The sequence below is a fragment of the Lontra canadensis genome, unplaced genomic scaffold (genome assembly GCF_010015895.1).
Source record: "Lontra canadensis isolate GAN:19392208 unplaced genomic scaffold, GSC_riverotter_1.0 scaffold29, whole genome shotgun sequence".
NCBI lineage: Eukaryota > Metazoa > Chordata > Mammalia > Carnivora > Mustelidae > Lontra > Lontra canadensis.
In genome coordinates this window covers 3,412,807-3,425,920 of record NW_022631023.1, presented here as the reverse complement: position 1 = coordinate 3,425,920, position 13,114 = coordinate 3,412,807, and the positions used below count along the sequence as shown (strand labels likewise).

Here is a 13,114-nt window from a genome sequence, read left to right as displayed (position 1 = left end):
CCCCGTCCCCTGCACCCCATGGCCCAGCCACCACCCTTCAGAACCGTCAGGATCGGTCGGGGAATCCCGGGGTCAGCGGCCCTGCGCGGGCGGGAGAGGGGCGCACGTCCCCGTGCTGCTGGGGAGCTTTTAGTCTGCGGGCCAAAGGGAGGAAATGGATTCCTGGAACCCAGACGCTGCAGGGGTGGGGACTGCACCATTGGGTGGCCACTCAGGGTCTTGGGGAGGCCACGGGAGCCCACTCTGCCTGCTCTAGCAGAAGGGACGGGGTGAGACCGTCTTCTTGGAAGGACGAAGAGGCGTTTCCGGTGGGCCACGCCTGTGTGCACGTCCTGTAGACGCCTGGCCTGAGCTGCGGAAGGAGACAGACGCGTGCTGTCAGCTGGGTTTACAAGAGCGAAGGCCTCAAGTCAGCGGGGGTCTTCTGTGCCGGCTGAGTGGCTAAGCCCTCCCGAGGGAGGGAGAGCCTTGGCCCGTCTCTGGATTCGCTTGCTGCTGGACTGAGCATGACTTGTGAGCCATCCCCATGGGGCCTGGAGCTGGTCCCACACACGCTTTTCACCAGAAGCTCCCTTCCCAGTCCTCAGCCAAGTGTAGGCCCCTCTCTCTGAAGAAAGCATCCGCAGGAGCGCGTGGTTATTTCAAGGAAGAAACGGCAGCGGAGTGTCTGCCCTGACTCATTTCCCTTGAACCTAGGCTGAGGTTTTTTGTATGTCATGGAAACAATAGAATGGAACGTTCTCGTAGGTAACAGAATGCATTGTGGACAGCCTTCCTTGGTTCCCAGAAAAGCAGCCTCAGCCCTCGAGGGTTCCCAGCAAGGGGCTTGTTCCGGAGTGAGGTCCCCCGGGGCTGGGACATTGTTCTTTCTGACCAGTGTTAAAACAGAACCGACCTACAGAGCCTCCCTCTTGAGAGGACGCTGGAGAAGCAGGCAGACGGGGCAGGAGAAGGGCCAGCACTGACGTCTGCCTCCACCTCCGGCATCCTGTCTGGAGGGGCATCCGGCCACAAGGAGGGAGCCCGGCGAGGACAGACGGTGGAAGGGAGTGGGCATGGGCCGGGCTGCGGGGGGCCCCAAAGGCAAGCCTAGAAGGACCAGAGTGACTTTTCCTCTGCAAGTTCGGGCTGTGGCTCCAGAAGACCGTGCAAGCTTGGTGGCCCTGGGAAAGCCGACAGGTGCCGTCCGCCGGGGAAGGAAACTGTGCCGGAGAGCCCTCCCCACCGGCCCCGGCCTGATGGCCCTTCCCAGGCAGCCCCGCTGACCTTCTTTCCCATTTGGGGTCCCTCGAATGTACTGTGTTCTAGAAGGGCAGTGTGTTGGGTTTACGGATCAGCAAGGAAAAAGCCTCAAGGGATCTGCATCCAGGTCCATCGGACCCGCCCCCCGGCAGGGGGAAGGTAGTGTCCCCGCTCATCCGGGCACGCAGGCTGCATTTTGTCCTGACCGTGCGTTCGTAACTCAAGAGCTAGAGTGGAAATTTTCTTCCCTGTGAGTTCCTTCTCCTTCTGGATGACCTCATCTCCCCGGAGAAGCCACTGGACTGTGGTCCACCCCCCGGGGCCAGGAAAGTGGCTGGGCAGGACCACCAGGAGAGTGGGCCCTGGGAGGTGAGCCTGGGGTGGACATAGGGTGATAGCCGCGGACCCCCACCATCCCAGGGTCTGCCTCCAGGAGACACCAGAACACCACCGTCAAGTCAGCTGACTTCTGTTCCCCGAGTCAACCTGGGTCAATGATCTGGAATGGACATGGAGGCTTAGTCACAGTGGACTGTTTATATCCTGGGGCCCTACCTGCTTCCCCGGCGTGGGGGGCATGGGCAGGGCCCCCGTGGAAGTGGTGACTGCGTCAAGCCATTTCCTGACCTTGCGGCCCCATTGGAGCCCTGGGTCTCCCGTGACGAGTGCCAGCGGGCGGCTCTCTTCCTTCCTGAGAGCCTGGGCGGTGTGGCGTGGGTCCGCAGGAGCCGTGGCCCCGCGCAGGGTGCCATTAATGGGCACTGGTGGTTACCGGCCCTCCTCTGTGCCAAGCTTTACGCTGCATGTGTTCATTGCTTCCCCCATGTCACTGTCACAACGTCCCCTCCTTGTACTGCTCAGACCCCTGTTTGCCCACGGCTGTGTGTCTGCCGCCCCGTTCTGCACATGGTCACTGAGCACCTTCTGAGGCCCAAGTGAGGCTTACAAGGGCAGGAGCCTGCTGGATCTCCAGCAGGAGGCAGGAAGGGGCCTCTAGCCCCGGGGGCCCAACTCCAGCACTTGCTCCCCAGGTTCCTCGGCCCAAACAAGGACCTTGGACTTGGAAAGGCACCTACCCACTTGGTCACAGGCAGCCTGGGATGGGCCCTGATATGCAACCCATTTGTGTGTGCCCACAAGCGGGCTGGGGAAGGCAGCGGGTGTTTCCGGGTGGGCCTGGAGGTGGTGAGGCATGGTGGGTGGTCCCTGATGGCCCCTTGGGCTCTGCCGCTCCCCCAGGTCAAGGAGATCCTGACAGCTCTGGGCTTGCTGTCTTGTGCCAACACGCGGACTGGAAGCCTCTCGGGTGGCCAGCGGAAGCGCCTGGCCATCGCGCTGGAGCTGGTGAACAACCCCCCTGTCATGTTCTTTGATGAGCCCACCAGGTAATCCAAAGCAGCAGAGGAAAGAGCCCTGCCTTCACCATCGGTTTTTGCAGGGGCTCCTAGAGTCACCTCTAAGGGGGTGGGGGGCATGTTCTCTGCCTGCCCATCTTCTCCTGTCCCGGGGTCCCAGAACAGAGGCCTGACTTCTCTCCCTCTCCCTGTCTGATTCCAGAAGACATGACGGGCTCAGGCTTGCAAAACAGGCCTCCCCACTGTGCTGTGGGGTATGGCTTGGTGAGGGGTCCCACAGGCATCTCACGGTGCCCCTTGCCTTGCAGTGGCCTGGACAGTGCCTCCTGCTTCCAGGTGGTCTCCCTGATGAAAGGGCTGGCCCAAGGAGGGAGGTCCATCATCTGCACCATCCACCAGCCCAGCGCCAAACTCTTTGAACTCTTTGACCAGGTACGTGCGGTGTTGGCTCAGGTGACACCAGATCCCAGGGACTCACAGCTTCCTGTCAGTTCCTGGGGGTGTCTTCATTTTTGAGTGGCCTTACGTGGTATATTTCATAAAACTATGGAGTCATAAGCAGCTAAGGTGGTAGGGCAGGAGACGGTAGAAAGAGCTGGCCCGTGTTCTCCCCCTGGGGCTGATATCTGGCAAAGGGGTCTGACCTTGCTAAAGCTTCATTTTCTATCCCCAACCCTGTAACAATGGGGGAACACCTATTTTACACAATCAAATGGGAGGTTATCATATGTGTACAACGTCATTTCTTTTATAAATCATAGGTTTTGACATTGTAAGCAAAAAAAGAAAGAAAAGAAAAAAAGGAAAAGAAAAAAGAAAAGCCCAGGGATGAAATGTGTACAGCTTCAAAACCTTTCCTAGCAGGTGGTTGGTGTGAGGGGGAAGAAAAACAATATAAAAAAGCAACGCTTGTGCATATGATATCTTCCCCGACTTAAAGTTCCCTTTGAACTTTAACATTTTGGGGAGATAATGTAAAACTCTCCTAAAAGAGAGAGAAATGGACTCATGGATGGGTGGATGGATGGATAAATAGGTTGAATGGGTAGTAGATGGATGTGTAGATGGGTAGGTGGGTGGGTGGATGGATGGAAAGATGGATGGATGGAAGGTTGAATGGGAGTTGTTGGATGGATGGATGGATGGGTGGGTGGGTAGAAGGAAGGGTGAATGGGTGGTAGATGGATGGGTAAATGAAGGTTGAATGAGTGGTGGATAGATGGTGGATATGTGGGTGAGTGGATGGATAGAAGCTTAAATGGGTAGTGGTTAGATGGATCAATGGATGGGTGGATAAACGGGAGGGTGGGTGGATGGCTAGATGGAAGGTTGAATGGAAGGATGGATGGATAGGTGGATAGATATGTAAATTGGTGGGTAGGTGGGTGGATGGATAGAGGTTGAATGGGAGTTGTTGGATGGATGGATGGATGGATGGATGGGTAGATGGAAGAGAGAATGGGTGGTGGATAGATGGGTAAATGAAGGTTGAATGGGTGGTGGATGGATGGTGGATGTGTGGGTGAGTGGATGGATGAAAAGACGGATGGATGGTTGGAAGGATGAATGGGTGGTAGATAGGTAAATGGGTGGGTGAGTGGATGGATGGAAGCTTGAATGGGTAGTGGTTAGATGGATCAATGGATGGGTGGATAAATGGGAGGATGGGTGGATGAGTACATGGAAGGTTGAATGGGAGGACGGATGGATGGGTAGAAGGAAGGTTGAATGGGTAGTGGATGGATGAGTAGATGAGTGGGTGCATGGGTAGAGGGATAGATGCATGGAAGGTTGAATGGGTGGTGGAGGAATGGGTGGATGGGTGGATAAATTGGAGGGTGGATGGATGGGTGGGTAGATAGAAGGCTGGATGGGTGGTGGATGGATGGTGGATGTGTGGGTGGGTGGATGAGTGGATAGATAGGTTGAATGTGTAGTTGTTAGATGGATGGATGGATGGATGGATGGATGGATGGATGGGTAGATATATGGGAAGATGGATGGATGGGTAGATTGAAGGTTGAATGGGTGGTGGAGGGATGGGTGGATGAGTGGGTGGGTGGGTGGATGGATGGAGGATGGATGGTTGAATGGGTAATGGATGGATGGGTGGATGGTTATGTAAATTGGTGGGTGGGTGGGTGGATAGAAGGTTGAATGGGTAGTGGTTGGATGGATGGATGGACGGATGGATAAATGGGAGGATGAATAGATGGGTAGATGGAAGGTTGAATGGGTGGTGGATGGATGGGTGGATTAGTAGGTAGGTGGATGGGTAGAAGGATGGATAAATGGGAGGGTGGATGGATGGGTGGGTAGATAGTGGATGGATGTGTAGATGGATGGTTAGGTGGGCGGATAGAAGGTTGGATGGGTGATAGATGGCGGGGTGGACAGACTGGCAGCTCCTGTTGCTTTACAAAGAAGGACAAGGTTGATGTTCTCCTTCTCCTTATTTTTTTCTAGCTTTATGTCCTCAGTCAAGGACAATGTGTGTACCGGGGAAAAGTCTCTAATCTTGTACCATACTTGAGGGATTTAGGTCTGAACTGCCCAACCTATCACAACCCAGCTGATTTTGGTAAGTAGAACCTTGACAAAGGGGCTCTTTTCCACTCTTGGTGAGTTTCTGCCTTTACACGACACCCCCAAATCTGGAATTCCTTGAATATTGCATATGTGACTCCAGTGCCATCCTGTGGTGGAGCTTTTAAAAGCAGATTAGAGATTTTCCCTCCTTCAAAGAAGATATCTAGGACCTAGAACAAGGATGCTGTTTTTTGGAGCTGTTTTTCCTAACGCTTTGTGTGTTAGGTTTATGATTTAAAGGAAGGTATTTCTGAAAATAAATAACTGTTAAAAATAAAAAATGACCCTTTCACATTGATAACTGAGTCATTAAAATGCGGATTTAAGTTTCCACCAAACATAACAAAAGTGATGCTCAGAGCCTGGAGACTAAGTTGATGGTCTGAGCTCCTCCTCTTGGGTTGGCTGTCTCAGGGTTGGCAGCCAAGCACACTGTGTCTGGGGCCCTGAGATGTAGGAGCCCACCCCAGGGCTCGTTTTGCCCTGGCGCGGTCCCCAGGCCCCTCCCCTGGCCATGCCCTCCAGGGTGTCGATGCCGCTGCTGTTGGCTATCCCTTTTCCCCATCCATTGGGGCTCTGGGCCCAGCACCCCTTCTCCACACCGTGCCCCATACATCCGTCAGCAAGCTGCACAACCTCTCCAGGCTATGTCTCCAAAACCAAGTCTCCTCCACCAGGCTCTGCAAAGCTAGGGAGACTGGCAACCCTCCTGCCTTCTCTTTCTCTCAAGCTTCATATTCACTAAGCCGCCAAGTGCTTAAGACACCCCCACCCAGTCCCGTTCCTCCACCTCGGCCTCTTGCTGGGGTCCAGTCTCTGCCAGCACATTCTGCCTGCCCACGGCTGCTGCAAGGACGCCCCACAAGCTGGGTGGTCTAAATCGGCAGGAATTCATCCTCTCACGGTCATGGGGCTGGAAGTCAAGGTGTGGGCTGGGCTGTGCCACCTCGGAGGGCTCTAGGGGAGGGTCCTTCCTGCTCCTCCAGTTCCTGGGGGCTCCAGTGTTCCTGGGCTGGTGGCTGGGCCACCCCAGTCTCTGCCCATGTCCTCACATGGCTTTTTTCTCTCTGTCTCTGGGTGTCCTCTCCTCCTCTGGTAATGACAACACTCACAGGACTCAGGGCCCACCCTAAATCCAGGACAGTTTCATCTCAAGACCCATAATAAATTAAACCTGCAAAGAGCATTTTCCAAATAAAGCCACATTCTGAGGTTCTAGGTGGATGTGAATGGGGGGAGGGGATCAGCCTTTCTCATCTATGTTTTCCCCCAAACACCTGGCCACAGCACTGCTGGATTCCACATGTCTCCAACATCATCCCCCAAATTGTGTTCCATGAGACACTGTTCCCAGGCCAGGCTCCATCTTCTGAGAAGTGGGTCATGATGGGGGCGGGGCACAGAGTGGACGGGAAGGGGCCCAGAGGGAGGAGAGCCTCATCTAAAGAGAGGCTTTGGAATGTCGCAAAGGCAGTGGGTAGAGCCAATGATTGTCACACACTCATTCCCCAGAGAGAGAGGCAGGTGGAAACAGGAGCCACAGAGCAGGGGTGGAGTGGGGAGGTCCAGGGCCTGCAAAGAGGAGAGGACCTAAGGCGTAGGAAACCGAGCGCATGGGACTGTGGGAAGGTCTCAGGAAGGGAGCTTCTGCTGTTCTCTCTGTGTCCCCAGAGAGAGGGCAGGAGGGGAGGGGAGAGGGGCCATTCGGAGCACAGTAGAGCAGGGTGGGCATGAGTGAGCAGGTGGGCCGGCCATGCTGGGCGTGTGTGACGTCACTGACGATGACGTTCTCCTGTGGCAACACGTGCTGGTTTATGACAGAATCGAGGAGGGCTTGGCTGCCCCGGGTCAGGCTCAGGAGAGCAGATAGCTGCTGTGGCCTGAGGGCAGAGCCCAAATACTGAGGCCGGGGACTTTGGGCTTCAGCACGAATGTCAGTGAGGGGAGGGGCTGTGGGAAGGAGGCGTGGGAGACCGCAGGTCGGGGGAGGGGAGGAGAGGCAGTCGTGTGGGGTGTGGAACCAGGGGCCACAGAGAGGCCGTGGGATCCAGAGACAGGGTCAGCAGAGGACACACTCCCTGGGGATCAGGAGGTGGGGCTGAGGGTTCCAAGCCAGTGGTGGCCGTGGGCCGCTCTCCATGGTCCTGAAACACACTCACTGCAGCCATCCCTGCTGAGCCCACTGGGACATGCAAGCCCCCCTCCTGCTCATCCCTTGGCTCCAATCCTGGGGCTTGGATGCCCGAGGCAGGCGTTCAGTCACATCAGTGGGTGAATAAGTTCACAGACGCACAAGCTTGTTCCCTCTGACTCCCTGGTATCACCATCTGAATTCGCATTTCTAGGGTCCTGACGTCATCCCTGGCTTTGCTGGGGGTTTTAGAGCTGACGAAATGTGGGTTAAGGAATGGTCTCATCCTATCACACAGCACCCCTATAATCCGTTAAAAGGACTCCCGCGACGCTCATGGCCATGTTGGTGTAAAACGACCAAGGCCTGGGTTCACGTTAGCCGCAGGGGGGCTCCTCTGCGGGGGGGTGGCGGGTAGCGGGGGTGGGGGTGGAGGGCGCTGGGACTGACCCGTGTGTGTCTCCTGCAGTCATGGAGGTCGCGTCCGGCGAGTACGGTGATCAGAACGGCCGCCTGGTGAGAGCCGTCCGGGAGGGCATGTGTGACTCTGACCACAGGAGAGAGCCTGGGGGGGATGCCGAGGTGAACCCTTTTCTTTGGCACCGGCCCTCTGAAGAGGTAAAGCAGGCAAAACGATTGAAGGGGTCTAGAAAGGTAATGCAAAGCCCCGGCCCCCGCGGGACGGCTGCGCCTTGCACCCTGCCGCCTGGGGGCTCTCGCTCGGCCGCAGGGGGCTGCGTGCGGGGCTGGCAGCTCACGGCCCCCCTCCCTGTGTGCGCCCGCAGGACTCCGCCTCCATGGAGGGCTGCCACAGCTTCTCGGCCAGCTGCCTCACGCAGTTCTGCATCCTCTTCAGACGGACTTTCCTCAGTATCATGAGGGACTCGGTGAGGCTGTGGGCCAGCGTTCTCTCGGGGCTGAGGGAGGCGCAGGGGGGTTTTCCGGTGTGGTCATCCTGGCTGAGCTGTCGGGCTGTTTTCCCTGCCTTTGCACCGGTCAGCTTTCCATCCACGGTGCTGCTGTTTCAACACCGCCGGGGGCTCTGACAGTGAATTCAGGTCACGCTGGTGTCCTGTGTTGATGGCAGCGGCTGGTGGCCCTGCCCCCCATGTCTCATCCTGGGACCCAGATGGAGACACGGCTCCTCTTCTGGAACATGGCAAAGGGCAGCCTGTCAGAGTTCCCACTGGGGGCGGCAAACCCTCTCGTGCTCGCTTGCCTCTGGCTGAGCCCGGGTGGGAGTGTGCTCCTGTCTCCAGGAGGCCCTGTGGGCACAGGGCGCTGGCAGGAGCAGGGGCGAGTGACCAGGAGCCGTGATCCCATCCACCCATCTTAGTGGACAAGCTGGCAGGCTCCCTGCCAGGGAGGGCTCAGTGCCCAGCGGGGCCTTTGGGAACTGCGTTGAACACTGGGGGGCTTGTAGCTGCCCAGGCCAGAGCACTCCAAGGAGGGCCTCGGGTGTGTCCATTCTCTGCCCGCCAGCACTGTTTCACCTGTCTTCTCCTCTGAAGGCAGACCAGGCAGCCCACCCTTCTGCTTTTCGTGAAGGGGATTTAACAGAGAATAGCAGTTGCTTCTGGGGTGTGTGTGTCTGTGTGTGTGTGTGTGTGTGTGTGAGTGTGAGTTGGTTTAGGGTCGGGGCTTGTTTATCTAGAGGAGAAATCAGGTGCCAGTGCCTTCCTCAGTCTCTGCCCGACCCCCGCGCACTCAGCGAGAACCGTGTCTGCCCCCAGGTCCTGACACACCTGCGGATCACGTCTCACATTGGAATCGGCCTCCTCATCGGCCTGCTGTACCTGGGGATTGGGAACGAGGCCAAGAAGGTCCTGAGTAACTCCGGCTTCCTCTTCTTCTCCATGCTATTCCTCATGTTCGCAGCCCTCATGCCCACCGTTCTCACGTGTGAGTGTCGGACCCTACGCCCACCCAGCACCGGGGGACCCCGGTCAAGGCTCGGCCCATAGTTGAGTTTTCTGACACAGAATATCTTGGTTTTTCAAAGTATCATTTTCTTTGTTGACAGGGATGATCATATTTTCTCTTAGACAACAAAATACGTACCATGTTTAAGCCAAAGGAATTAATCACTAATGGAGAAACTATAACCACTGTGGAAGGCTGACCAAAGAGATAGTCCCAAAGTGTCTAATCAGGAAACCCTGAAATCTTACTCCTTAACTGTTACCCCATTCTCTCATTAGGCAGTCTGCTGTGGCCAGAGTTTGTGAGTGAATAAGGCTATTTTTTATGGATTTCCATGCAGTCCAGATTATTTGCCAAGCACGCTGCCCTTGCTCACTCGGACTGACCATAAACTCCAGCATAAAATTTGCCCCAGTGTCGCCTCCCTAAATGGCCTGAATGCTCAGGACCAGCTTGGGGGTTCTTGCCCGTAGGAGGAATCACACTGCTTCACTGTCGGCTTAGCAGGAAATACTTGTGCCAATCACTACAATAATGCTCAGTGTCCGAGCAGATGTTCTCCGCTCTTCGATTGTCCCCCTGGTGACCCTTTGGGTTATAAACACGGTCACGGTTGGAGGTTTCCCCAGGCCGGTGCATGGGTCTGCAGGTCTTAGCCCCGCCTCCGAGGGCCGCGCAGGCCGATGCCCCTCGCCCTCTCCAGCGCCACACACGCGCGCCTGCGGGGAGTCCCGGCGCGCAAGCCGGGTGGGCCTGACCCCTTTGCCCTCCGTCTGTCTCCTAGTTCCCCTGGAGATGGGAGTATTTCTTCGGGAACACCTGAACTACTGGTACAGCCTGAAGGCCTACTACCTAGCCAAGACCATGGCCGACGTGCCTTTCCAGGTGTGGTAGCGGAGGGCGCGCTCCCCGCACTCCCTGCGGAGGGGGACGCCGTGTCCGGGGGCTGACCGGCCGTGTGTTGCAGATCATGTTCCCCGTGGCCTACTGTAGCATCGTGTACTGGATGACCTCGCAGCCGTCCGACGCCCTGAGGTTCGTGCTGTTCGCCGCGCTGGGCACCATGACGTCGCTGGTGGCGCAGTCCCTGGGTCTGCTCATCGGAGCCGCCTCCACGTCCCTGCAGGTACCAGCGGAGGCGGGGCGGGGGGCGGGCCAGTGTGGCTGGGGCCCCTCCCCCGCAAAACGCAGCCGCCTCATTCTGCCCTGACCTCCCAGGCCGGTGGACGCCCAGGGAAGGAACCGCCGGGGCCGGTCGGGGTTGGCGCGCTGACCGCAGCAGGGCCCCGTAGGTGGCCTCGGTGCCTGCCAGGCGCTGCTCCCGGTCCTTTCCTCGTCCTAGCTCATTGGGCTTCAGACACCCCACGAGCTAGGATGGTGCCATTCCCATCTCACAGTGGGGGAGACTGAGACCCAGACAGGGAACATGGTCTGGTCAGGGGCTGCCCCTGGCTCCGAGTCCAAGCTTTCAAAGCCTATGTTCCGTTGCCTCTGGGGGATCCGCTCCGCTGTCCCTTGGCACCCCCCAGGGCCACCTGTGCCCCTCCCCTGCCCCGGGGCTTCACGTGCCCCCAACCTGCCCAAGCCCGCACTGTGGCGGTTTTAGGGTGCCCTGGGCAGCTCTGTCCCCCAAAACAAAGCCACAGTCTGGTGAACCGGATGCCCGCCAGGCCTTCCAGCACACACCCTTCCCGCCGCTGCATGTGATGGACCCTCCGTTCCTGTCTTTGGAGCCCCCCGCCGCTCACTGATGGCTTAGCCTCCAGGAGGTCCCCTCCTCCGGGGACAGGCATAGCGATGTGTGCATGGGACAGCCGTGGAGAGCGCTTGGCCCACCAGCTGCCCAGAGGGCCTGGGAACGGTGCTCACTGCCCCTTCCTCCCTCGGGCACGGCGGCAGCACACGGCTCTCTGCTCCCCCAGCTGCTGTGCCACCGTCTCGCCACCGTTCACCTTGGCGTCTGCCCCCTGCAGGAGGCTTTCTCTCTTCACCCACCCCTGCTGGGGCCCTCTGCTCTCTTCGCACATGTCCCAGCCCCTCCCTGTGTGGAGACAGGCTGCAGGCTGGAAGAGAGGGGCTGCTCAGTGCTGTCCTGGCCTTTGGTGACCAGCCTGGAGCCCTGGCCCTTTCCCAGTTGCTGTGACTCTCCCCATACACGTGGGATATGGCCTCCCAGGGACACCTGAGGAAAGTGGGTGGGAGTCCCACCTGCTGCCCCTGAGCACGTCCCCTGTGTGTCTCCCCAGGTGGCGACCTTTGTGGGACCCGTGACGGCCATCCCTGTCCTCCTCTTCTCGGGGTTCTTTGTCAGCTTCGACACGATCCCAGCTTACCTGCAGTGGATGTCCTACATCTCCTACGTCAGGTAGCGTGTGTGGGGTCTTGGATCACTCGGGAGCTCTATGTGGACAGAGGGAAGGGACAAAAGCCACTTCCTGGCCCCCAGCTAAAGCCCAGCATCATGCTTGCCTCATGAATTTGAGACTGTTGGTGCCTTTCATTTTCTCCTAAGTCTGGTGTGTCCGCATCGTCACACACACACACACACACGCACACACACAAGAATTAAATAAATACTAGCAGTTTGTGCCTTGAAGAAGCTGCAGTGGACCCTGTGTTCTGCCCATTTCAGAGAACTGCTGGGGGGGCGTGTTTCCATCTCACAGCCCTCGTCCCTCTCTGGAATGAGCAGCACTCAAACGAGGTTCTGACTGTAAATCCCGTGGAAACCAGGTCCTGTTTTAAACATCCTAATGTCTTTGAACAAGAGCGTCCTGGCCCCTGGGTGCCGCAGTGCTCGGACCTGGTCCTCTCTGCTCCGGGTCCTGGCACGTCAGCCTTACCGGGCAGCGCCCATCTCCAGAGCTCTTCTCCCCCAGCTCCAGCGATCCCACGTGACACACAAGATCCAAAGTTGGGAACAAGCTTTCTTTCTCTAGAACGTCAGTTCGGACCCAGATGTATTGTTCAGGAAAACAAAATCAAAACAAAGTGCCCGTACAGAGTTTCAGCAATCTGTGTGTGTTCCAACGCCAAGAAATCAGAAATCCATGTCTTTCTTCTCAAAATTGGTGTTTTTGTTTGGACACTTTAGGCTGGACTGGAATGAGAGATGGCACGAGAGGGTATTACTGAAACGCTCTCTAGTCCTTGGAAGGCTATTAGATCCTTTATTATTTCAAACTGTGAAAAAGTTTGTCGTCTCAGGCGATCAAAGAGCCTTCCAGTTGGTTTCCTCCATTGAACAAGTAGCTCCTAGCCATTCCGTTTGGTTTTGCGGGCGGAGGCTCCGGAGGAGACAGAAATCGGGCAAACCTCGTCCAAGCCGGGTGTGTTTTTCTTGGGAGGCTGCTGCGAGGCTGGGAAGCAGTCGTGTGAAGACGGGTCTCGGGGACAGAGCGTGGCCACGCGTGGATCACGGACGGCGTGGGGGGTTCCGTCTCCCTCTGCAGATGGAGGCAGGCGTGAGGGCGTGGGGTCCCCTGGCTGTGGGGAGGGCGTTGTTGACGGCCAGAACCTTCCTCTGTAGGTACGGATTCGAGGGGGTCATCCTGTCCATCTACGGGCTGGACCGAGAGGACCTGCACTGCGGCATCGATGAGACGTGTCACTTCCAGAAGTCGGAGGCCATCCTGAGGGAGCTGGACGTAGAGGACGCCAAGCTCTATCTAGACTTCATCGTCCTGGGCATTTTCTTCATCTCCCTACGCCTCATCGCCTATTTCGTCCTGAGATATAAAATCCGGGCGGAGAGGTAAAAACACCCGAGCACCAGGAGACACGGACATAGGCATTGCGGCCCAGGGCCCCTTGCGGAGCCGCGGGGACAGCTGCCGCCCCCCAGCCCCCGGCGGTGCGTTCCGTCTATGGGCGT

General features: G+C 57.4%; 1 protein-coding gene across 3 annotated transcripts in view; it reads left to right on the top strand.

Annotated features, from left to right (window-relative positions):
- Positions 1 to 13,114, top strand: part of ABCG1 (ATP binding cassette subfamily G member 1) — a 65,215-nt gene extending 52,101 nt beyond the window's left edge. Inside the window, exons 6-15 of one of the 3 annotated variants that reach the window (XM_032865285.1) lie at positions 2,482 to 2,627; positions 2,906 to 3,029; positions 5,064 to 5,178; positions 7,787 to 7,971; positions 8,103 to 8,204; positions 9,051 to 9,219; positions 10,025 to 10,125; positions 10,208 to 10,366; positions 11,487 to 11,605; positions 12,770 to 13,114. In XM_032865285.1, the coding sequence (XP_032721176.1) occupies positions 2,482 to 2,627; positions 2,906 to 3,029; positions 5,064 to 5,178; positions 7,787 to 7,971; positions 8,103 to 8,204; positions 9,051 to 9,219; positions 10,025 to 10,125; positions 10,208 to 10,366; positions 11,487 to 11,605; positions 12,770 to 12,998 (1,449 nt within the window). In that variant the 3' untranslated portion in view covers positions 12,999 to 13,114. The remainder of the gene's footprint in view (positions 1 to 2,481; positions 2,628 to 2,905; positions 3,030 to 5,063; positions 5,179 to 7,786; positions 7,972 to 8,102; positions 8,205 to 9,050; positions 9,220 to 10,024; positions 10,126 to 10,207; positions 10,367 to 11,486; positions 11,606 to 12,769) is intronic. The other 2 variants (XM_032865287.1, XM_032865286.1) reach the window with 2 other exon arrangements.